The sequence below is a fragment of the Peromyscus eremicus genome, chromosome 10 (assembly GCF_949786415.1).
Source record: "Peromyscus eremicus chromosome 10, PerEre_H2_v1, whole genome shotgun sequence".
Lineage (NCBI taxonomy): Eukaryota > Metazoa > Chordata > Mammalia > Rodentia > Cricetidae > Peromyscus > Peromyscus eremicus.
The window spans coordinates 96,367,562-96,394,005 of NC_081426.1; the positions used below are offsets into that span (position 1 = coordinate 96,367,562).

The 26,444-nt window shown below is 39.9% G+C and overlaps 1 protein-coding gene across 6 annotated transcripts in view; it reads left to right on the forward strand.

Annotated features, from left to right (window-relative positions):
* The window catches only part of Ccdc18 (coiled-coil domain containing 18), a 128,279-nt gene that overhangs the window by 38,452 nt on the left and 63,383 nt on the right, over positions 1-26,444 (forward strand). For all 6 annotated transcript variants that reach the window (XR_009381674.1, XR_009381673.1, XM_059274933.1 and 3 more), the window contains exons 13-15: positions 2,563-2,783; positions 14,334-14,444; positions 25,828-25,959. Coding sequence is in view for 4 of the 6 variants with exons in the window: in XM_059274933.1 (XP_059130916.1) it covers positions 2,563-2,783; positions 14,334-14,444; positions 25,828-25,959 (464 nt within the window). In the remaining 2 variants the exon portion in view is untranslated. The remainder of the gene's footprint in view (positions 1-2,562; positions 2,784-14,333; positions 14,445-25,827; positions 25,960-26,444) is intronic.

Consider the following 26,444-nt stretch of genomic DNA (forward strand, 5'->3'; position numbering starts at 1 on the left):
AACCCTATATACTTATACTTCTTTAGTGAATTTCTTTTCTGAATCTGGTAACAAGGAAAACTATAACTATAAAGTATTCAACTCCATCATAGACCCCAGAAGTAAATATTACCTGAAAAAGCAAGAAGTGCAGCAAGCAACTGCCAAAAAATGTGAGAAATGACAGAAACAGCTGGCTGCCTGGGCAGTCACCCTAGGCATCCTTCTTTGGCTTACAGGCCTGGAATAACTGATAGACTTTTCTTTGAAGCAGGATGTTCTGAAGGGTTGTACTATCTTGTCTTGGCAAAGTTTGGCAGTCACTCCTGCTTGCCCAATTTGGACAGCATACTGTCAGCAGTTGAGGCAGGGGCACTTTCTTACCCAGGGGCTAACTTTTGTCACAAAGAAAGTAAACTCCATATGAAGTTTCTTCGATACCCATCATTTCCAAAGTAGATTGGTGCTGCCAGGAGCAGACATGTCTCATTTTCATTTAAAAAAAAAATGAACCTATGTTATTAAAATATGTTAAATGCCATATTCTGTAGATCTCTGAAGTGTTTGAAGACCACCTGTTTACCTAAAATATATCTCTGTTAAACTTTGAAAACATACCTAACATGACTACAAGTTCATTCATAATAGGTGACTCACTACTAACCTGTATTTCCTTATTATCCTAAATAGTTGGTAATAATAACTTTCAAGGATTACAAATTTGCATTATAGTGTTAAATGAGTTGTATAGGTATAATACCTTGAACAAGAGTAGAAATGTATGTACAAGTATGTTCTAACAAAAATAATCTTAACTTTGTATCATTATACAAAGATCCATATCAATGTAAAATATTTAAAACAAGTAGTTGCTTTTAAAAGTAGAATTGGTAATCTACCCTTTTATCCTTTCATATCTATATTCCTGTTTTTCTTTTCAGAGTAGATTCAGTAATCTACCCATTTATCTTATCACTTCTGTATCCCCTTTTTTTTCTTTTCAGAGTAAATTCAATAATCTACCCTAATATCCAATCATATCTATATCCTCTTTTTTTCTTTTTCTATTTTTTTTTAACCATTACCAATAACAACTTATAACCAACCATCCCAAACAATGACAAATATCCGTAACCCAATGAACAATCAAAACCACCCACTCCACCTCTTGGGAATGTGAGCATCATTTTTTAAAAATTATTTCCTGCTGTCTGGGGGTGTCAGCATCTTTAGGAGAAACTGAAAAGAAAAATTTGGGTTAATTGTCAGGTCCTGGGAGAGGTAGCTGTATGATTTGTTGTCCAGTCTCTATGTAATGGGAAAGTGCAGGGCTTGTCTCAAGTCCTGGCTAGAGTAGTCTGTGAGGCTGGATCATCTCAACTAGCCGTCTCAAAATTGTCCTGAGTAGTTTGTAGTCCAAAGCCAATCTTGAGGTGGTGTTTTTCAGCTTAGTGGTGTTATCATAGTGCAGTTGGAATCATCATTGTGGGGTCCCACCATCTTTTTGGAGACTTCAGAGATTGCATTAGGCCAGATTATTTCTTTTCTTGGTAATTTATTCTGGGTAGTTCTCCCTTCTTCTTTGGATGCTTATTTGTCTAAAAATCTTTCAATTCTTCAAGATGGTTGTTTTTATTTTCCTGGAAAGACAAAAACAAAACCCTGCCCCACCCCTTACTTTGGGGAAGTTCCCTTTTGGCAAGTTATATATGATCAAATGAGAAGCATTTGTTAGTCGTATAAGTTAGTTTAAATTGAATGGTCATGCTGGTTGATCAACTCTTCTAATTAAGAGTTCTCTCTCTTGTTCAAATCTAACCTTTATCAGTTTTGATGGTATCCATAACAGTGCACAAAAAGATTATTTGAAAGCAGTCTTTTGCCACCTTAGGTCATTGCTATTTACTTTAAAAATTGCAGACCATATTTCTGCAAATTGGGATAATTTAACTTTTGTTTCTTTCTGAATCCTCTCCCACCTTTTTTTTTTTCTTGTCTTATTTCTCTAGCTAAGACTTTAAGCACTGTTTTAAATTAGAGACAAGACAGTGTGCCCCCTTGTGTTGTTCCAGGTTTTGGAGGAAATATTCTTCATTTTCTCCCATTTAGTATAATGTTGGTCAAAGGTTTTGTTGTATATAGCTTTTATTATGCTGACATACATTCCTTCTATGCTTAGGTTCTTAAGTCATTTATTATGAAAGAATATTGAACTTTGTTGAAGGCCTTTTGTGCATCAATTGAGTTTTTGTCCTTAAGTCTTTTTATGTGCTGTATTATACCTAATAATTTGCATGTCCTTCAATTGTTTAAATAAGAAACTAAACTTTATTAATAAATCTTTCAACCATTTAAGTCAATTTCTTTTTTGGTTTTTCGAGACAGGGTTTCTCTGTGTAGCTTTGCGCCTTTCCTGGAACTCACTTGGTAGCCCAGGCTGGCCTCGAACTCACAGAGATCCGCCTGGCTCTGCCTCCCGAGTGCTGGGATTAAAGGCATGCGCCACCACTGCCCGGCTTTAAGTCAATTTTTTTTTTCTTGAGCTTTTATGTAGAGCAATTTTTGTTTTGTGTTTTATTTCAGAAAATAGAAAAGATCAAAATCATCATACTATGAATAAGCAGTATGAAAGAGAGAAGGAAAGACTTGCTACGGGAATAGAAGAACTACGCGCTAAGCTGATACAAATAGAAGCTGAGAATTCTGATTTGAAGGTTAACATGGCACACAGAACTAGTCAGTTTCAGCTAATTCAAGAAGAACTGCTAGAGAAAGCTTCAAATGCTAGCAAACTGGAAAATGAAGTAAGTTTGGATTTATCTGTGTATAAGTGCTAAACTTTGAGGTAGAAAAAAGTATTGCTATCAGGTTTTATAACTATTGAAATCTAGATTTATAAGGATTTGGAAAATGATACCATATCAGTTATAATTTCTTTTAAAACCATATTGGAAATGCATGTTTAATTTATAATGAAAGTAGGAAAATACTACCTAGTACCTTAAAGTTCTCAAATTTGATGGAACTAATAACATATGTTTATGTAATAATAGTACATGTTTATAGATCTTAGATTGTACATGAATATTTCTTTGGGCTGCCAACTCACAAAAACAACACAGAGACTTATTAATTATAAAAGGTTGGCTTATAGGTTAGGCTTGTCCCACCAGCTCTTATAACTTAAATTAATCCATTTTTATTTATCTACGTGTTGCCATGTGACTTGTGGCTTTTATCTTTCCTCCTATACATACATCTTGCTCTCTCTGTGTCTAGCTGGTGACTCCACCTTTCTTCCCAGAGCTCTCTCTGTCCAGAAGTCCTGGCTATATCTCCTGCCTAGCTATTGGCTGTTTAGTTTTTTATTAAACCAGTCACAGTGATGTATCTTTACACAGTGTAAATAAATAGCTTGCAACTTACCCCTTTTTGTCTAAATAAAAAGGAAAGGATTTTAACTCCAACATAGTAAAACTATATACAGTAAAAACAATTATCAAGTAAGATATGCATTCACAATGTCCAGTTCATTAATATTTGTCAAATTCTGAGAAAATATTCTATTATCTATCTTATCTTGGTGAGTCCAAAGCTTTGTACCTAATTTACCATTTATCATGACTAAAGAAAACTATAACAATAACTATCTGTCTTCAAGCCCATCAAAGACATGAGAAGGATATAATATTACCTGAATAAACAGGAAGTGCAGAGCAAGCAACTTCCAAAACTAAGAAACAGCAGAGACATCTTGCTGCCTAGACAGTCACCCCAAGGTTCCTCTGCAACGTTGGGGCACCCATCTACAGCCTAGTGTCCTAGAATATCTGACAGACTTTTCTGTGAAGCTGGAATTTTGAAGGACTGTCTTAATCTGTCTTGGCAATGTTCGGCAGTTGTCTTCTTTTGTGTCCTACTTTTCCAATTTGGCCAGCATACTGTAAGCAGTTGATGGAAGGGCAGTTTCTTGCCCAAATGGCTAGCTTTTGCCACAAAGAAAGCAAATTCCATATGGAGGTTCTTTAATGCCCATTATCCTTTTGTAAAGTAAATTGGTGCTGTCAGGAGCGGATGTGTCTCACTGTTATGAAAATCCTTATGTTATTAAAACATTTTAAATGCCATATTTTGTAGGTATTTGAAGTTTTTGAAGATCACTTATCTATCGAAAATATATCTCTGTATAACCTTGAAAACATACCTAACATGACTATAAGTTTGATTATAAATGACTATTAACCTGTATTTCTTTATTATCATAACTAGCCTTTAGAGACTAAAAATTTGCATGAAATTTTTAAATGAGTGGCATAGCTACAATACCTTAAACAAGAACAGAAACAGATATACAGTATAACAAAAATAACCTTAAATTTGTATCAGTATACAAAAATCTATACCAACGTAAAATATTTGAGAATACTGGTTATTGAAAAGTAGACTCAAGCCCGGTGGTGGTGGTGCACGCCTTTAATCTCAGCACTTAGGAGGCAGAGCTGGGTGGATATCTGTGAGTTTGAGTCCAGCCTGGTCTATAGAGCGAGATCCAGGATAGGCACCAAAACTACACAGAGAAACCCTGTCTCGAAACCGCCCCCCCCCCCCAAAAAAAAGGAGACTCAACAATCCACTCCTTTAATCCCATCATTTCTATACTCTATCTCCCCTTTTCTCCTTAAGAAAGAGATCCTTGAATCAAATCTCCTTTGTTTGGCTTTCTCCCTGACCATGATCACTAACAACTTGTGACCAACCCCCCTAAAAAATGACAGCGCCGGGCGGTGGTGGCGCACGCCTTTAATCCCAGCACTCGGGAGGCAGAGCCAGGCGGATCTCTGTGAGTTCGAGGCCAGCCTGGGCTACCAAGTGAGTTCCAGGAAAGGCGCAAAGCTACACAGAGAAACCCTGTCTTGAAAAACAAAACAAAACAAAACAAAAACAAAAAATGACAGCATCCATAAACCCTGAATGACCAAAAATCACCCACCCCACCTCTTGGGAATGTGGGTACTGTGTTTTCTAGACTGCTTCCTGTTGTCTGGGGGTGATGGACTCTTTTGGAGGACACAGAGGAAACTGAGGTAATGGTCAGTCCTGGAAAACTAGCCATAACCTTTGTTGTCCAGTCTCTCTGCAATGGGAAAGATCAAGGCTTATCTGCAGTCCTGGCTAGGATAGTCTGTGAGGCTGGACATCTCAGCCAGCAGCCTTGAAGCTGTTCTAGATGTAGAACTCTGAGGATATTGCAGTAGAGTCACTCTGAGAGGCTGGATCACCTGGGTCATCCATTTCCATTTGCGTCCCCTTTTTCTGAAAGCATACTGACTTTCAAAGGTACATACATATCTGTATTAACACAAGTATGGACTGTGCATTGTACATGAGCCAGCAAAAGATGATTTGTTTTATGTTGTGAGCAAGTAAAATATATGTCACCTGTCTTGTAGTTTTTCTAGGTTTATTTATGTCTGTAGCCAAGATTTTCAGGGGGTCTGTTATGCCTGCAACATGAGCCCCCCCAAAGACCACCAGGAGTCTAAGTTCATCTGCAAAAGCAAAGAGCCTTTATTGCAAACCCGAGCTTGGGCTCTCTGTCCATTCCAACACGGTGGCTGGATCAGGGAGAGCCTCGAGCTCAGTTGAGGCATGGTATTTAAGGAGTAAAGGATGGGGAGGTAGGGGAATTCTGGATTCAGATGGGGCTTGAGCTCCTGATTGGGCAGGAGTGGGGCAACAGAAGTCTTGTTATACAGGGATTGGTACTGGTGTTGCTGCAAGGAAATTGGCAACCTATATACAAGTTATGTAAGCTATCCTTAATATTCTGGAGCATCTAGTACTTGCTTGTCTCAATTCTCATTGGTCCCCTGCAGGGTACAGTTGGTGACTTTTCCTAGTTTTTGCAAAGGTGAGGCCTAGTCTCAGTATTGTTAGTTTGCAACCTCTCATGGCTGCACTAATGTTAAGTTAGGCCTCTTCAGTCCTTCCCTCCCCATCAAACCTGATCTCTATCAACCTTGAATGAATCCATAGCCTTTCGTTTTCTATTAAAAAAAATAAAAAAAAAAAAAACCCTTCCCCAAAGCAATACATTTTTTGACTTCCATTGTAAAGTTAAGGCAATTTTAAAGTTTCTAGGTTGGTTTAATTCAGCAGTCCCTTCCACAATCCAGTGTCTGTCAGCAGCTGTTGTTCTCTGTTCATTAGCACTCAAAAATTCAAATAAACAAAGCACTATGTTATATTTTTCCATCTTTACTCTCTTTTTGAAGACTTTATTATTATTATTATTATTATTATTATTTTTTCTGGAGATGAGGACCGAACCCAGGGCATTGCGCTTGCTGGGCAAGTGCTCTACCACTGAGCTAAATCCCCAACCCCGACTTTATTATTTTTAAACTACTTATTTTTTTCTATGACTGTCAATACCCATTTTCTTTTCTTTAGCACCTAAGCACATATTGAAACATACCTTTTTAGAGGTTTTTTTTATGTCTTGACCTGGCTTTACTAAGCATCTGCAGTGTTTTCTGATCACATGAGACAAATCTTAAACTGACATGTTAGTTTTTGCATGGCTCAGCCTAGTGCTAGTGCTGGCTCCAGCCTGCAGTCAGTAGCTGTTAGCTGCACCTTTATATGCCACTGAGCACCAGCCCTCCTGAGAGACTGCAAGACTAGGAAGCTCAGAACTTTTCTTAGCTTTCTCAGGCCTTATGTTCGGATATTTGAGCCACCATATTGGTTGCCATATGTAGATGGTTATTTTTTTGGGCTGCCAGCTCACAAAAAACAATATGGAGACTTATTATTAATTATAAAAGCTCAGCCTACAGCTTAGGCTTGTCCCAGTAGCTCTTATAGCTTAAATTTTTATTCATCTACGTGTTGCCACGTGACTCATGACTTTTATCGCTCATCCTGTATGTCTTGCTCCCTCTGTGTCCAACTGGCGACTTCGCCTTTCTTCCCAGAGCTTATTGTGTTCCAGAAGTTCCAACTATACCTCTTGCCTAGCTATTGGCTGTTTAGTTTTTTTATTTATTTATTTTTTAAATTACACTCATGATATTCATTAATTACACTCATGATATTAATCACATTTGTGGTATTCAAAGATTACATTCGCAGTATTCATTCAATTATATATATATATGTGTATATACATATACACACACACATATATATATATATTTTAAATTTTAAATGCCGAATGTCATTTATTGAAGGAGGGAGGAGGTCTTATATACAGGCTTACAGCACAATGGGAGAACCCCAGAGGGCAGAAGTTCGCTACTGATGTTTTACAATCTTGCTTCTAAGCTGTTAACGCCCATTATTCAGGATACACAGACAAGGAACTTCCCTTAAGCATTCAGGAGGGTGGAACCTGGCAGGGAATTAGCATAGGGAGGATATCAAGGTCAAGATCCGAAAGCAAGGCAACAGTTACCCAAAACGGGGGCCAGGGACTTACAGGTCCCCGTTTTATTAAATAATGAGCTTCTGACTTGGGTTGCGTGGGATGTCAGCAGGTCACCTTACCCATCATAGAGACGCCTGCCCAGGCCCCACAGGTGCTCTGTGTTAGGTTGGTGAGTGCCCCCAGGCGTTACCCGTCTCTGAATACTCATTATCATTCAGGCTCAGTCGTCTGTGAGCTGCAGAGTTAACTGCTGCCAAAGATCTCAAACTGGCACTGGGCTTGCAATCTGTGTGTTCGACACAGAAAAGACCAACAGAGGTCCTATCTCACCCATAGCCAGTAGGCTAAAGGCAACTGAGCCTTTCCCTTCCTTAACGAGCCATACTGTACATTGGAGTCCTTGTAAGATAGTATCCCAAAAGCAACTGAAACTTGAGTTTATAAATTTATAATTTTCAAAGCCAATCGAGATGTATATAACTACTGAATTAAATTTATCATGCCCAATAGAATGGAAGATTAACTAACTGTGGTAGCTACTTTTGTTGCCAGGGTCTCCACTGTGCTAGCTGTAGTAAGCAATTATGAAATGGTAATCCCAGACATAGTAGTAGCGGTGGCTACCATTGCTATAACAGCAACAGCAGCAGCAGCAATGTCAAATTCTCTTCTGGAGTGTGTGGACATCCACTGGCATGGATACAACTCCAGTAACACGAACCACCAAGGCCCATTTTTCTTGATCCCAGCACGACTTTAGCTGGCAGCTCTTCTGGAGAATCCAGTCTCATGGCTACAGTTCCTAGGCTTACATTAATGCTTGCCAAAGCTGGCGATATTGGGCTCTCAATCTCCATTGGCATCAGAAGGGTAGATTTTTTTCATGAAGACCTATTAGATCTCTGTCATGTTGGGCTTCAGCAGCAGCCACAGGGCACGTTCAGTGCTCAGGAATCCAAAGAGGAACCTCATTGTCCTGAGGAAAGACATAAACAGAACCCCGGGGCCACACCAACACTAGATCGGGTCTCCTCCACGTGCTAGTAGAAAGATCCTTCCATCGCTCCAGAGGGTGATTTGCAACAGGAGCCCTCCAGTGCTTATCTGCAGCGGATACTCCAGCAGAATCTACTGATAAACTCCAGCAGAATCCACCGATAAAAAATTTTAAATATATAAAACAAGGGAAAGAATAGAATGTGGAGAGGAATGATGAGTCCCTGGTTCTCCCTTTTTTTAACTTTAGTAAAATGTTTGTTTGTTTGTTTAATATTTCAAATTTTTCTTTTATTTTTATTTATTTTTTATTGTTTAAAATTAATTAATTAATTTTTCTATTATCAGCTTGATACAGTATATATTCTTATCTTAATAGTGAGATGTTTCATTGAGGCTTGCTCAGTAATTGAGTAAAACCGAAATTTATTATAAGCCACAGTCGTCCTAGGGACCTCCATGCTATATATATATAGCCTCCATGGTTCTGTGGGTTGTAGTCTGATTGTTCTTTGCTTTATATCTAGAATCCACTTATGAGTGAGTACATACCATGTTTGTCTTTCTGGGTTTGGGTTACCTCACTCAGGATGATTTTTTCTAGTTCCATCCATTTGCCTGCAAATTTCATGCTTTCATTGTTTTTCTCTGCTGAGTAGTACTCCATAGTGTGTATGTACCACATTTTCTTCATCCATTCTTCAGGTGATGGGCATCTAGGTTGTTTCCAGGTTCTGGCTATTACAAATAGTGCTGCTATGAACATAGTTGAGCATGTATCTTTATGGTTTGAATCAGCATTCCTTGGGTATATGCCCAAGAGTGGTATGGCTGGGTCTTGAGGTAGTTCGATTCCTAATTTTCTGAGAAACCGCCATATTGATTTCCACAGTGGTTGTACAAGCTTGCATTCCCACCAACAGTGGAGGAGTGTTCCCTTTGCTCCACATCCTCTCCAACATTGACTGTCATTGGTATTTTTGATCGTAGCCATTCTGACAAGGTGTAAGGTGATATCTCAGAGTCATTTTTTATTAGACCAATCACAGTGTAATCAAATATCTTGCAACAACTAGCAATTGTGATTCTGTAGGTATAACTCATGACTTACCATTTTAAAACATTACATGTGAATTTGATACTATGGGTTATATTCTGAAAAGGTAACAATGCATGTTTTTCAATTAGCTAATCTTTTTAAAGAAATTATATATTTAGTTTATTCATTTCTGTGTGGTATATTTCTCAATACCTATACAACTCCTAAAAGTTTTCAAGCGCAAATCTACTAGTAATGAAGTTCTTAATAGTTTTTGTCTGATAAAACTTTCTTCTTCATATTCTGAAGGATTTTTATTCATAGACTAGAGAATTTTCCATAAGCTCCTTAAATAAATCTTTAAATTGGAATTATTTTCTTAAAATATATTCTGGTCCTACTTTTCCTTTCCCCCAAATTCCTCTCAGATTCTACACATCTCCCCCGTCCCAACTCCATGCTATTTCTTTCTCTCTTTCTCTTTAGAAAAAAACAAAACAAAACAGGAAACAAAAGTAAAAACACCCAAACACACAACTCCCCCCAAGTGCCACAAGAAACACATACATACCAAGAAAAAAACAAAACAAAACAAAAGACCCCTAGTCTTTGTGTTTCCATTTATTGCATGAATAAGCTTCTCTGATAATGGGTGAATGAGGCACTGATCATGAGTATAGCAGAATGTCTTTAGGAGTCATTTTATTAATCTGTTCCTGGGATTAAAGGTGTGTGCCAGCTAACTTTTTAATAGCTGAATAATATTCCATTGTGTAAATGTACCACATTTTCATTATCCACTCACCGATGATGGACATATAGGCCATTTCCAGGTTCTAACTATTATGAATAGAGCAGCAATGAATATGAATGAACAAGTATTTTGGTAGTAGGCTGTAGAGTCCTTTGGGTATATGCCCTAGATTGCTGTAGCTGGATTTGGTGGTAGACCTATTTCCAGCTTCCCGAGAAACTGCCAAATTGGTTTGTATAGTGGCTGTATCAGTTTGTACCCCCACCAGCAACAAATAACTGTTTCCTTTACCCCATATGTTTGCCAACATGAACTATTAATTGTTTTATTGATCTTGACCATTCTGACTGGTGTAAGACAAAATCTCAAGGTAGTTTTATGCTGCGGGCCGCAGAAATATATCATAAGAACTCAGCTGGTTTTGGCAAAGCCACTACCTGGAGGGATCAAGGATTTCCTCCAGAGGAAGCCACATTCCAAGGAGCTTTTGGTGTTATTTGGCTTGTTATATATCAGCTGTCTTCTGTAATGAAAATCATGTGTGCCTTCATAGTTTTCCCAGTTGATTTTTCCCTAAGAAGGGCTAACAGTGTGGACTGATCACTCTCTGGACATATACATTCCAGGTATTTGGAGAACAGCCTCAGGAAAGGCTTTCTCTGGAATCAGATATCTCCCTTGGCCACTTTCAAGGACTAGCAGTAATAACAGTCTTCAAGCAAGTGTCCTGATTTAAGATAAATTCCACAGGGAGACACCGCCTAGGTCAGGTGGACGTTAAGTAATAGCTTTACACAATTTAGCTTGGACCCTCCTTTCTTACAGCCCTACTAACTTTATAGACCTTTAACTCCTTACCTAACCACTTCTAGGAATGTTTAGATAACTTTCTGTGTTGACAGCTATGCTCAGCCAGAAACCCAGTTCAAGCCTCTCTGTAATCATCATTGGCAGCATCTGGCCAGGCCCATCCCCAGATAGAGGAGAGTACCTTATCAGAGATACCTCTGTACTCTCTAAGAACAGACTTAAGCATCCAGACTATCTGTTTGAGGAGGCCTGATGGATGTGCCAATTAAGCTTTACTTCCTCCTTTCCCAAACCTTACCTCTAGTTCCAGATCTCCCTTTAACTATCACCAGAGGCATCTAGCTGTACACAGGTTGCCTAGCGACTGAGCACACTTTCCCCCACTCTGCAGAAAAATGGCAGATAGCTTGGACAGATATGAGCCACAGGAAAAAAGAAGACAGTTTTATTTTCTCCCGTTGACCTAGGAACTTATAGATTCATAACATTTTCTACTAATCACGTTTAAGACTATAGTTGAGCACATAAGAGCCCTCTTCTTAGACATTACCTGAATTTAGCCTTTAGTTAATTCATTTCCCCATTGGCCATTTCCCTTTGGGGTTGCAAATGATAATTAATGGTTATTGCCTCCCTATGTGATTCTTATTACCCCTCTGTTTGACCCTGGAAGCCTGGCTTTACACTGCTAAGGGAATACTGCTTGTAAGTGTATATATACCAGGACTTCCAGGGCACTGGAGGACGGAGAGGAGAAAAGAGAATGGAAGAACTAGATGGGTAAGAACTTGAGAGGAACAAACTGAGATGGGGAAGAAGTAGATTGAAGGGCTAGAAGAGAGGACTAGAGGAATGAGATGGAAGATGAGGAAGAGCCAGATGGGGAAGGACAAGATGAAGAAGAAGGAGATGAGAGAGAAGGAGATGGGAGAGGAGCTGATATGGGAAAGAACTAGATGGATGAGAACCTAGAAGGGGCAGAACTAAGATGAAGGAATTTAGATAGAACCTAGAGGGGACAACAGATAAATGTAAAGAGAAATTGGGCAAGAAAGGAGCTAAAAAATGAGAGCAGAGTATAAGCTTGTAGAGAGAGAACTGACAGAATAATAAAGTGTATGGACTAAGGAATTTCATGCACATAGATTCATTTCTTTTCTGCAAAGATTAATTATCAGCTGGTTGTAGATTCTTCCCGGACCCTGGGAGGGGACTATTGAGGGGCTGGACCCCCATAGTTCTCGATAGTTTTAATTTATATTTCCCTAATTACTAAGGATGGTGAACAGTTAAATGCTTCTCAGCCATTTGTGTGTCCTTTTTTGAGAACTTGGCTTATTTCTTTACTCTTTTTAAATTGGGTTATTTGTTTTCTTTTCTTTCTTTTTCTTTTTTTTTTTTTTCTTTTCGAGACAGGGTTTCTCTGTGTAGCTTTGCGCCTTTCCTGGAACTCACTTGGTAGCCCAGGCTGGCCTCGAACTCACAGAGATCCACCTGGCTCTGCCTCCCGAGTGCTGGGATTAAAGGCGTGCGCCACCACCGCCCGGCGGGTTATTTGTTTTCTTAATGATACTTTGCTCAAAATGCTTTTCACCTGTAGAGTTTCCTGGTGGTGTTTTAGGTGTTTTTTTTTTTTTTTTTTTTTTTTTCCAAGACAAGGTTTCTCTGTGTAGCTCTGGCTGGCTGTCCTGGAGTTCACTCTGTAGACCAGGCTGGCCTGGAACTCACAGAGATTACCTTCCTCTAGCTCCCTGAGTGCTGGGTCTAAAGGCATGTGCCACCATGCCCAGGGGGTTTGTAAGTATTTTATTAAAAATTTTTGCATCTATGTTCATAAGGGATATTGGTCTACAATTTTCTTTCCTTGCTGGGTCTTTATGTAATTTAGTTATCAAGGTAATTGTGTCCTTGAACAAAGAATTAGGCAGTATTTCTCCAGTTTCTATTTTGTGTAATCATTTGAGCAGTATCGTGTTTAACTTTTCTTTGAAAGTCTGGTAGAATTCTTCGATGAATACATCTGACCCTGGACTTTTTGTTTGTTTGTTTATTTCTTTTTTGAGACAGGGTTTCTTTGTGTATCAATCCTGGCTGTCCTGAAACTTGTACTGTAGACCAAGCTGGCCTGGAACTCGTAGTTCCGCCTGCCTTTGTCTTCTGAGTGCTGGGATTAAAGGCATGTGCCACCACTACCTGGCTTTTCCCCTCTTTTGATTTATTGTTCTGGGATTATTTATTCTTTGTGTTTTCTTGGGTGCGGTAAACTTTCAGACTGAAATTTTCCTTCTAGTTTCTTTTGTATAGCTGGATTGGTAGATGGATAATGCTTAAATTAGATTTTATTTTGGTGATACTTTGTTTGTGCTTTAACAAATAAAGCTTGCCTGGAGATCACAGGGCAGAGTTAGCCACTAGATAACCATAGAGGCCACCTTTAAAGGCACATACCTATACCTTTAATCCCAGCACTTGGGAGGAGGAAGCAGGAAGATCAGGAGTTCAAGGCCACGTTGGGCTACACAAGATTGATCCAGTCTAAAAGAGAAACTGCCAGGCAGTGGTGGCACACACTTTTGATCCCCGCACTTGGGATCTCAAGCCTTTAATCCCAGCACTATAGAGGTGGAAACAGGAAGTGATAAGGCTGGGCAGAGAGAGTAATATAAGGCGGGAGGAGACAGGAACCTTGTCCCCTTTCAGGCTGAAAATTCCATAGAGGTAATAAGTCTTTCTGGTGCCTGGCTGCTCTGCCTCTCTGATCTATCAGTTTTCACCCCTATATCTGGCTCTGGGTTTTTATTATTAAGACGAATTAGGATTTGTGCTACATTTTATCATCAATGATTTTCTTTCTCATGTATTGTGGTTGATAATTTTGCTGGCTATAGTAATTTGTGTTGTCAGCACATTTTAGGAAAGTACTCTACTGATGAGTTGTATCACCAGCCTAGTTCTTGTTCTTAAGTATGTACAGTAATGTAAATAAACTAAGAGATTATTTGCCAGGCAGTGGTGGCACATACCTTTAATTCCAACACTCATGAGACAGAGGCAGGTGTGAACTCTGTGAGTTCAAGGACAGCCTGTTGTACACAGCGAGTTCCAGGATAGCCAGAACTGTTACACCCTCTCTTGAAAAACAACAGCAAAAGTAAATAAATAAAAAAGATTATTCAATGTATATTCTAACTGTCTATTACCATAAATTTTTCCAGTTAATTAGTTATAGTGTATTTAGGGTTTGGAATAAGGAGCAGGTATTTGATTTTAAAATGCATGTCATTACTTTTAAAGCTGTATTGTTTTTGTTTTTGTTTTTTCAGATGACGAAGAAATGTTCTCAACTTTTAACTCTAGAGAAACAGCTGGAAGAAAAAATTATTGCGTATTCTTCTATTGCTGCAAAAAATGCAGAACTTGAACAGGAGCTCATGGTAAAATTTATCATTGTATTTTCCTTTTAATTGTTATTATGTCAATTTGATCTATTATGTAGTTTGACTTTGAAGTTTTTTTGTTGGTTTCTAATTGATATTACTAATTTAAAGATGATAGTAAAGTTTTGAAGTCTCTCACTGTTATTCTGTGAGGACCTATCTAACCTTTTATTCCTTTTAGCGTTTGAAATTGCAACCTGAACATTCAGTGTATGTATATTTCCAGTTGTTATATCTATTGGTTGAGTGGCGCTGCTTGTGGCTGGCCTCAGCCCGCGGGGGCCATGCCCGCAGAAGAGAGTGCTGATCTGAAGAATCATAGCCATGGTTACCTTTTTAGAGCTTTATTGGGAGAGAGAGAGAGAGAGAGAGAGAGAGAGAGGGAGAGAGGGAGAAAGAGAGAGGGACAGAGAGGGAGAGAGGACAGACGGAAGGAAGGAGCCGAAAGGAAAGAGAGGGACGCACAGGGGGCCCACCCGCTTTTTAGGCTGGGATGCCGTCGCAGGCTGATGACGTAATTAAGGACCGAATCCTTACAATATCTTCTTTATGTATGCAGGCACACTCATCCATGTGTGCATATGTGTCTTTTTTTAGTTTGTTTTGAGACGTGATCTCACTATGTAGCCCTAGCTGGCCTTGAACTCATAGAGATCTCTTGTATAATATTAGAGGCACCAGCCTTAATATTATACATCCCAGGGGCTCAGGAGAGAGAACTACTAACGGCCAGGACTATTTTCGGGAAATAGAATCTCAGCACGCCGAGCTCTATAGTCCACTTGCTTTAATTCCTCTGGCATAACATCCTATATACACAGCTTCAGTTCTGTTCTTCTGCCTAGCTCCTTTCTTGCCTGATTTCTCTCTCTATTTATCTACTGTCCCCTCTAGGTTCTATCTAAATTCCTTCATCTAGTTCTGTCCCTTCTAGGTTCTCATCCATCTAGTTCTTTCCCCTATCAGCTCCTCTCCCATCTCCTTCTCTCTCATCTGGCTCTTGCTCATCTTCCATCTCTTTCCTCTAGTACTCTCTTCTAGCCCTTTAATCTAATTCTTCCCCATCTCAGTTTGTTCCTCTCAAGTTCTTACCCATCTAGTTCTTCCATTCTCTTTTCTCTTCCGTCCTGTGCCCTGGAAGTTCCAGTATGTAAAGAGAGGGTCCGAGCTAAATTGTGTAAAGTTATTACTTAAAGTCTACCTCACCTAGGTGGTGTCTCCTTGTGGAATTTACCTTAAGTCAGGAGACTTGCATGTGGGCTGTTATCACTGTTAGTCCTTGAAAGTTGGATGTCAACCTAGGTGTTGTCTCCTGTTAGTCCTTGAAAGTTGCTAAGAGAGATATCTGATTCCAGAGAAAGCCTTTCATGAGGCTGTTCTCCAAATTCCTGGAATGTGTATGTCCAGAGAGTGATCAGTCCACACTGTTAGCCCTTCTAGGGAAAAGTCAATTGGGAAAACTATGAAGGCACACATGATTTTCATAACAGAATACAGCTGATATATAACAAGCCAAATAACACTAAAAACTCCTTGGGATTTGGCTTCCTCTGGAGGAATTCCCTGATCCCTCTAGGTAGTGACTTTGCCATAACCAGCTGAGTTCTTAAGATATATTCCTGTGGCCTGCAGCAGAGATCCTCCTGCTTCTGCCCTCTGAGAGCTGGGATTGAAGGCCTCTGCCACCAGGCCAGGCTAACACTGGGTATCTTCCTGTACATGTGAAGTTAGAGGACAGTTTTAGAAGACAGTTTTCTCTTCTTACCATGTGTATCCCAGGGATTTAATTCAGGTCTTTAGGCATTGTGTCAAGTGTCTTTACCCTTTGAACAATCTTACTGGCCTTGTGACAATATACAATATATTTTGATTAAAGTTTCACCTCCCCACCTCCCATCCAGATCCACACCCATAATAATAAAATAAGATAAATAAAAAAATAAACAAATTGGAATATGACAAAACAACCAAACATGAAAAAGAGCCAAAAAATCCATATTGACACACACATTGGCTTACATAGGAATCCCATAAAAACTCAAAACCAGAAATCATAATATATACACAAAGCACCTATAACGGGTAAATTTTAAAAAATACCCTGAGTTAACATTATGATACCAAGAACTTCCAGGGATGTCATTGAGTTCATTTTGTGTTGGCCATCTATTTCTGGCAAGGAGCTGATCATTAAGATTTCCCAGTGAGACTTCCTTGAGGAAAAATAATTTCTCATTTCCAAGAGGCTATCAATTGGAGATAGCTTCTGGGGTAGGGATGGGGGTGAGTGTCCACTTTTCCTCTCGGCTCTAGGATCCCATCTAGTGCAGACTAGTGCAGGCCCTGTGCATACTGCCACAGTCTCTTGAGTTCATAGGTGTTGCCAGCAATGTTATGTCAGAAGGCCTTAATTTCTTGGTGTCCTCCATCCTTTCTTGCTTTTATATTCTTTCCACCTCCTCTTCCTCAGAGTTTCCTGAGCCCTGAGGGGAGGTATTCTTTTAGAGCTAAGTGTTTTCTTTCCCTTTGCATAATGTCTGGCAGTGGGTCTCCGTATTTATTCCCATCTGCGGCAGGAGGAAGCTTTCTGATGATGGCTGAGTAAGGCACTGATATGAGTATAGCATAATATAAGGAGTCATTTTATTGCTGTATTCCTTTAGCAGAACAGTAGTATTTCCCAAGTTTTCCCCTTGGTCCTTGGCCTGTCTAGTTTCAGGTTCTTGGCTACCTAAGCCGTTTTGGGTATGGGTTTCATCTTGTGGAGTGGGCATTTGTTCCCTGGGTCTGAACGGCTCCCTCGGGGGAAGGGGTGAGGAAGCACATCAGTGACATAGATGCCAGGAGTCAGGTCTCAAACAAGAAGCTCAATATATTCTGGAAGGGGCAAGCCTTATATACCTTCCTGCTCCCTGGGCAGGGAATCTGTTGCATAGGCATCTCAAGTTGATGTGACATGGCCCCCCCTCATTGGTCCAGGTCATCTCAAGCCACCTCTGGACACGGTTGTCAAGGCCCTCAGGCAGACCCAGGTTGGCTGTCAGGAAGTATGTTATTTACATTGTTCTCAGGCCTCTTAGGGCTGAGTCATCCCACAGGCCTCAAGTCAGATCAGTTCTTGGTTGGTTACTCCCACAAGCTTGTGCCACTGTTGCACCGGAGTATCTGTATGCAGGCCACTCTTGTAGATTTGTAGCTGGGTTGTTGTTTATCTTTCTCCTTTGGTGGTTTGCAGAGTACCTTCCAGCACCATGAGTACCAGTCTGTAGGAGTAAAGACTCTAACTAGGAACCAGTTTAACTTCTCCATTTTCAATGAGTTGTATAGGTGTTGTCTTTAGCAATGGAGTCTTAACTTTGTGGAGCACCACCAATTGTTATGGAAATAGCCTGGGTTGTTTGGGTTCCCATAGGACCCCTTTGGCCAACAAGTCAATTAGATATAACCCATTCCTGGCACTGGCAGCTTCTTCATTTGGTGATGACAGACGTCCAGCTGGGGCTCTATCTCCACAGGATTTGATGCTTGTATTATATTAGGTTTCCGTATGACCCATCAAATGGTCCTTATTTTGAGCTGCCACTCCCCATATCCCTCCTTCACTTTCCTCTTTTCTCCCACTCCCTGTTTTATCCTCCCATTCCAGTTAATCACCCACTCTCATCCATGACTATCTATTCCTTTTTACCATACCTCCCCTCTAGTCCCTTACTCTATACCTAGCCTTTGTGGTTATTACAGAATGTAACTTGTTTGTCAATGACTTAGCAGTTAACATACTGTATTTGTTTTTCTTGATCTAAGTTACTCATGATGATTTTTCTAGTTCCATCTATAGACCTGTAAATTTCATATTTTCATTTATTTAACAGCTGAGTAATATTCCATTGTGTAAGTCTACCACCTTTTTTTTTTTAATTCATTCATCCATTGGTGGACATCTAGGCTGTTTCCACTTTCTGGCTATTATCAGCAGCAGTGAACATGGTTGAGCAAGTGTCTCTGCAGTAGGATAAAGTGTTCTTTGGTTTTAAGCATAAGAGTTGTGTAGCTAGAGTTTTCCTGCCTGGCCCACAATCAGGGCAAATCTCTCTCACCTGCCAGTCCCACAGCCGCTCAGACCCGACCAAGTAAACACAGAGACTTATATTGCTTACAAACTGTATGGCCGTCCCAGGCTTCTTGCTAACTGTTCTTACAGCTTAAATTAATCCATTTCTATAAATCTATATCTTGCCACGTGGCTCGTGGCTTACCGGCATCTTCACATGCTGTTTGTCATCGTGGCGGCTGGCAGTGTCTCTGACTCAGCCTTCCACTTCCCAGCTTTATTCTCCTCCTTGTCCCGCCCACACTTCCTCCTGCCTGACTACTGGCCAATCAGTGTTTTATTTACCAACCAATCAGAGCAACACATTTGCCACACAGAACATCCCACAGCAGAGTGGTATAGTTAGATCTTGAGGTAGATCAGTTCCCATCTTCCTTTGGATCTGCCACCCTGATTTCCATAGTGGTTGTACAAGTTTGCACTCACATCAGCAATGGATGAGTGTTCCCTTTACTTCACATCTTTACGAACATGAGCTATCATTTGTTTTATTTTCTTGGCCATTCTGATTGGTATAAGATGAAATCTCAAAGTAGTTTTGATTTGTATTTCCCTCATGACTAAGAATGTTGAACATTTCTTAAATGCTTCTCAGCCATTTGTGTTTCATCTTGTGAGAAGTCTGTTTAGATCTCTACCCTATTTTTTAATTGGGTTATTTGTTTTCTTGATATCCGTTTTTTTAAGTTCTTTTTATATTTTGGATATTAGCACTCTATAGGATATATAGTTAATACAAATCTTTTCCCATTCTGTAGCCTTCCACATTGTCCAAATGATGAAATTCAAGGCTATTCCCCACATTGTCTTTTATCAGGTTCAGTATATTTGGCTGGGTGTTGAGATCTTTGATGTTTCGGGTTGAGTTTTGTGTAGGGTGATAAGTATGGATCTATTTATATTCTTTTACATGCAGTCATCCAATTCCACCAGCACCTTTTGTTGAAGATGCTGTCTTTTTTTCAGAGTACATTTTTGTCTTCTTTGTAAAAAAAAAAAAAAAAAAAAAATATTCAGGTATCCATATGTGTGTGGACCTATTTCTGAGTTTTCAATTCTATTCCATTGATCAATGTGTCTTTTTTGTGCCAATACCATGCTGTTTTTCTTACTATAACTCTGTATTACAAATCAAGGTCAGGGGTGGTGATACTTCCAGCAATTAAAAAAAAATTATTCAGGATAGTTTTAGCTATCCTTGTGTGTGTGTGTGTGTGTGTGTGTGTGTGTGTGTGTGTGTGTGTGTGTTTATATGAAGCTGAAAATTGTCGGTTCAAGTTCTTTGAAGAATTGTGTTAGAATTTTGATGGGAATTTCATTTAATCTGTAGATTGTTTGGGGTAGAATGTCCATTTTTATTATATTAATCCTACTGATCCATGTGCATGGGTGATCTTTCCATCATCTGATATCTTCCTCAATTTCTTTCTTCAATGTTTTTTCATACAATTTTTTTTTTTTTTCTAGACAGTGTTTCTCTGTGTAGCTTTGGAGCATCTCCTGGAACTCGATCTGTAGACAAGGCTGGCCTCGAACTCACAGAGATCAGCCTGCTTCTGCCTCCCAACTGCTGGGATTAAAGGGGTGTACCATCACCACCTGGCTTATTTTATATTTTTTTCAGGCTATTGTGAAATGTATCGCTTCCCCAAAATTGTTAATTTTGTATCCTGCTACTTTGCTGGCGGTTGGGTGTTGAAGTCACCCACTGTTGGTGTGTGGAGGTTGATACATGATTAAGATATAGTGATGTTTCTTGTATGACTTGGGTGCCCTGTGTTTGTTGCGTAGGTGTTCAGAATTGCAATATCCTCTTGGTGTGTTTTTCCTTTTTTGAGTATGTAGTGTCCTCTATCTCTTCTGAATAGTTTTGGTTTGAAAAACTAATTTTCTATTTTGTCAGATTTGAAAATGGCTACACCAGCTTGCTTCTTAGGTCTGTTTGCTTGGATTATTATTATTTTTTCCATCCTTTTACTCTGAGGTGATATCTATCCTTGATGTTAAAGTGTTTTTCTTAGATGCAGCACAAGTGTGGATCCTGTTTTTGAATCTGTTATATTTTTCTGTCTTTTTATTGGGGGGAATTGAGACCAGTAATATTGAGAGTTATCAGTGAGCATTGTTTGTTGATTCCTGTTTTTTGGCTATGTCGTGTGTGTATACACATGTATTTTCCCTCTTTTGATTTGCTGGTCTATGATTATTTATTCCCTGTGTTTTCTTGGGTATGATTAACCTCTTGTATTAATCAGAGTTCTTTAGAGTAACAGAAATTATAGAATCTCTCTCTCTCTCTCTCTCTCTCTCTCTCTCTCTCTCTCTTTCTATTTATATCTATATATATAAATAAAAAGGACATTTATTAAAATGACTTACAGGCTATGGTCCAGCTAATTCAGCATTGGCTGCCTATGAATGGAAGGTCCAAGAATCCAGTAGTTGTTAAGTTTACAAGGCGGAACGTCTCAGCCTGTCTTCGGTATATGCTGGAATCCTGAAGTAATGCCAGCGAGGAAATGGACTTGCTAGCAAGGGGAGAGAGGGGGTGGGGGGCAAGTGCGAGCTTTATTCTTACTTGTCCTGTATATAGGCTGCCAGCAGATGGTGTGGTCCAGATTAAAGGTGGATCTTTCATTTTCAAATGATTTAATTTAGAAAAAAGATCCACCAGGTGGTGGTGGTGGTGGTGGTGGTGGTGGTGGTGGTGGTGGTGGTGCACGCCTTAATCCTAGCACTCGGGAGGCAGAAGCAGGTAGATCCCTGTGAGTTCAAGGATAGCCTAGTCTACAGAGTGAGTTCCAGGACATGCTCCAAAGCTATACAGAGAAACCCTGTCTCAAAAATCCAAAAAGAAAAAAAAAAGGGGGGGGGGAGGGAATCCCGCTGTCATTTGGCTTTTAGTTAATTTCAGATGTAGTCAAATTGGCAACCAAGAATAGCCATCACACCTCTTTTAGACTGGAATTTTCTTCTAATACCTTCTGTAGGGATAGATTTGTAGATTAATACCACTTAAATTTGGTTTTTGTCATGTAATGTCTTTCTTCATCTATTGTGATTGAAAATTTTACTGGGTGTAGTAATCTGGGCTGGCATCTGTGGTGTCTTAGTAATAATAGTAATAATAATGTGGTGTCTGTACCCTGATAATAGGTTTTTCCACTGATGCAGTAAGCCAGATTAAGCGGAATTGAAAAAGTAAAAGGACAGGTTTATTTGAGCACAGCCACTCACAGGTGACTTCTCCAGCCCCAGAGATCAAGGTGGGAGAAGTCACACGCCCAGTCTAAAGCAGGGAGCTTATATAACTTGTAGCTGAGGGGTAATGGCATGTCTGCCACGAGCCTGGTTTGTGCCCAAGTATGGTCAAAAGCTGGAATGGTTGGGTGTGGATTTGGGCAGCTGGCAACTTCAGGGGAGGAGCTATCATAGCCACCAAGAAGGTGGAACTGGGCTTTTTGGTGCCTTCTCTTTATTCAGAGATTTTCAGAGAGGGTGTGTTTTGGAGAGAGAGAGAGGGAGGAATGGGGCTTTCTGGATCAAGCAGGAGTGAGCTGGAGGTTCCAACAGAACACTTAAGAGTCTGCAGACCATCTGTCCAGGCCCTCAGGCTCTTAGAGTCTCTTTGAGAAGTCAGGTGTTATTTTTATAGGTCTGCCTTTATATGTTACTTGGTATCTTTTCCTTGAAGCTTTCAATATATTTCCTTTGTTTGGTACATTTCGTGGTTTGATTACTATATGCCAAGGGGAATTTCTTTTCTGATCTTGTCTACTTGGTGTTCTGTATGCTTCTTGTACCTTGATACACACCTCCTTCTTCAAATTAGGGAAGTTTTCTTCTATGATTTTGTTGAAAATATTTTCTTTGCTTCTGACCTGTGTTTTTTCTTCTTCCTTTATTCCTATTAATCTTAGATTTGGTCTTCATAGTGTCCCAGACTGACTGGACATTTTGTGCTAGGAGCTTGTTTAGATTTAACATTTTCTTTGACAATGTATCCATTCCTTCTGTTGTATTCAATGCCTGAGATTATCTCTTGCATTTTGTTGGTAAGACTTTCCTTTTATCTGTTCAAGATTCCTGTGCAAGTTCCTAAAATTTTCACTTCCAGATTTCCCTCAGTTTGGGTTTTCTTTATTAATTCTGTTTTCACTTTCTGGTCTTGAACTTTTTTTTTTTAATTTTCTTCCACTGTTTGTTTATGTTTTCGTAGACTTCTTTAAGGGATTTATTCATTTCTTCTTTAAGAATCTCCATCATATTTATAAAGGCGATTTTAAGGCCTTTTTCTTATGTTTCAGCTATGTTGCAATAGTTAGGGCTTGCTGTTGTGGTGATATTTTGTTTGTGCTCTAAAACATAATGCTTGCCTCGAGATCATAGTGTTGAGCTAGCCACTAGAGGCCAGGCAGTGGTGGCACACACTTTTAATCCCAGTGCTTGGGAGGAGGAAACAGGAAGTGATATGGCTGGACAGAGAGAGGAAGTGCTAAGACGGGGTGGAGACCGGAGCTCAGCCCTTTTGGTCTGAGGATTCAGTAGAGTTTAGAAGTAGCTGTGGCTTGCTCCTTTCTCTCTCTGAGAGAATCTTTCAGCATTTACCCTTAAATCTGACTCTGGGTTTTTATTATTAAGACCAATTAGGATTCACGCTGCATGCTGTGTGTGGTTGCTGAGCTCTAGTGCGGACATACTGTCTTTGCTGTTATTGTGTTTTTATGCTAATATCTAGGCATCTGGGTTTGGGAAGATTGCAAGTCTATGACTTTATTTTTTCAAGATTGTAATTCTAGATGCTGATATCTGGTCTTGTCTTTGTTGGATGTATGTGTAGATGTAACCATCTTGTTAAATAAGAAACACAGAGCCAATTGCAGAGTTAAAAGCCCAAGAGGTCAGAGCAATAGCTAAGAGCTAAAAACCTTACCCTTCACTGCCGCTGCTGTCCTCCTCAGCAAGAGAGCTACTTCCTGTGTGTTTGTCCTTTTTATTGACTTTCTATTCTGCCTTCTCATTGGTTGTAAACCCAACCACATGACCTCCTCGTCACTGCCCATCTATACAGACCTCCAGGTCTTCTATGGTTAGTATTGAGATTAAAGGCATGTGTCTCCATGCTGGTGGTATCCTTGAACACACAGAGAGATCTGCCTGTCGTGATCAGGATTAAAGGCGTGTGCTACCACTGCCAGACTTCTGCTATGGCTTGCTATTAGCTCTGACCCCCAGGCAACTTTATTTATTAACATACAAATAAAATCATATTTCAGTACAAAAAAATATCACCATATGTATGTTTTGTTCTTTGGTTTCTATTGCCCTCTAGTTCTTAGGAGAGTGTGGTGGCTGTGTGTTACCTGGTATGAAATTCCTATGTGTTTCTGGGTGTTGGAAGCTGACATGTAGGAATGGGGATGGGCTGGGTGTGGGTTAGTTGGGGTTCAGGAATCACAGGAGGAAAATAATCAGGATGTTTCAACAGAATCCTTGGTCCCCTAAGAATAGGAACAGATAGTGAGTAGAGTCCACAGCAGGTAATCTGCTGCAAAGCTGGGATGAGATTGGAGGAACGGAGGGAGAGGTGAAGATCTGCAGTTAGCCTACCTGCTTCCCTAGCCAGAGTAGTTTGTGGGGTTCCCAGGAAATACCTGCGAGGGTTCAGGGCTGGGATAAAATAGTGAGTGGGAGGAGGGAAGATTGGAGGGGAAGGTCTGTAATATCCATTGGAGATGTGTTGTAGACTATGGATGAGACTGGAGGATTGTATTTGGAAGAGAGGAGGGAAAAATGGAGAGCTATAGATCACCTACCTACTTTCCTGGACAGCAAGGCTGGTAGCCTCCAGGTAATCTTTTTTAAAAAATATTTTTAGATTAGTAGGTTCCCAGAGAATCCCAGAGGTGGTGCTGACAGGCAGAGAGAATGTATAGGAGAAATCTGAGAGGATGGGGAGGAAGGTACAAGAGAGGAGGAGGAGTCAGCCACCCAGCTACACAACAAGTCACTTGTGTTTCCTGTGACTTGAACTGACACTGACTCTGTTTTGTCTGGTGTCCAGCCAGAGCTGCTGTCACTTTAATAGCTTTCATTCTTTACACAGTAAGAGTGTCTACTGCCTACTCTGCTCTGCAGTCTGTGAGTGGGACAGGTTTTCTCATCTTCCTGAGACTCTCTGGTTTGTACTTGTTGGAGTGGTTAATGATGTAGCTGTACCGTTTCTCCTAAATACACTGGAAATTGGGGGAAGCAGTCAGTACTGAGATGTGTAAGGGTGGACCTGCCTTTTCACCTTTATACTTTTAAATTTGCTAAGTATTAATAACCCTGCTGAATGGATGTAGCTGTGGGTTTCAAGTAGTCCATTGGAATTTCAGAGTTCTCTGCCCCTACGTCAGTGAGTGTCAGTACAGAAACTTAGCTCCAAAGATTTATCAATTCCCACACTCCCCCAATCTCAGGCTCACAGTGCTCATTCTTCAGAATTATTCTCAGCTGATGAAGCCTGTTCCTGGCTACTAGTGGCAAAGCTCCCTTTCCCAGCACAGTTCACTGCCTAACAGGCCTCTTCCTTCCTACCCTTCAGCTTGTTAGTGGCTTGCCCTTCTGTTCTTACCACTGCATCCCAAGTCTCTCTCTCAGCTGGAGTTGTCGCAGGTCGAATTTAATCTTTCTTAGTTGTGATTGTTCCCTTTGTGCAGACCCCCAGAGTATTTTAGTTTTAAATAATAGGTTCCCTGAAGATAGTGTCCAGCCACAGCCCTCTGACCCAGGGGAACTCCTCTACTCCTGATCTGTCCTGTCTAAGAAGTCATTGTCCTAGCAAGACCAGCAGCTGGATTTGAGGCTTGTAAGAGCTATGGATTTGTCCTGTTAGTAGGACTCTCAGTCTCATTTTTACTAGAGTTGTTTGAATGAGGCTCCCCTCTTCCGTATCAGTGGAAACTGTTCTGTTTGATTTTCTATTTTTTAAAGTCACGTCTTGATTCTCTATACTGCTGAGCTATCTTATCACTCTTTTTTTTTTTTTTTTAAATTTCCAGAGTTCTTTCTTTTCCAGTGTTTTCATTCATCTTGATACTTCATCACTGGGTCATAACAGAGACAATTTCTAGGCTACTTTATTGCCTGGAAATCAGTCTTCTTGTTTAAGTATTGATTAAAGTGTACTTAAAGAATGTAATATGGAAGGTTTATTGGTAGATTCATGTATTTTTATCTAAAAAAGGCTTTTAGTTATATTCTTCCCAATATTTTTATTTCTAGGAGAAGAATGAAAAAATAAGAAGCCTTGAATCCAATATCAATACGGAACATGAGAAAATTTGTTTTGCTTTTGAAAAAGCAAAGAAAATTCACCTTGAACAGCATAAAGAAATGGAAAAACAGATTGAACGAGTAAGTTATATATTTTTTAGTACTGAAAAGAACCTTAAACACTCTAACCCAAAATTCTTTAAGTTCAAATAAAGAAACAAAGGCATAGAGAAATAAATGGCAAAACCTATAATAAGAATCTCACTCTTTCTAAATAATGTCCTGATGTTTGTTGTGTGTGTGTGTGTGTGTACGTGCGCACTAGGGTCTCACTATGAATCGCTGTCTGTCTTGGAAATCACTGTGTAGACCAGGCTGGCCTTGAACTCACAGAGATCTATCTTCCTCTGCCTCCTAAGTCCTGGGGTTAAAGACTGTACCACCACTACACTCAGCTCCAATGTTGTTTCTTTATTTTTTTATTTTTTGTTTTCTGGGGATGGAATCCAGGGCATTGTACGTACTAACCAGGTACTCTACTAGTGAGAAGGTTCAGCAGATATAGCTGCCTACTGCCGAGCCTGATTATTGGGTTTAAATTCCAGGACTCCACGTAGTGGAAGGAG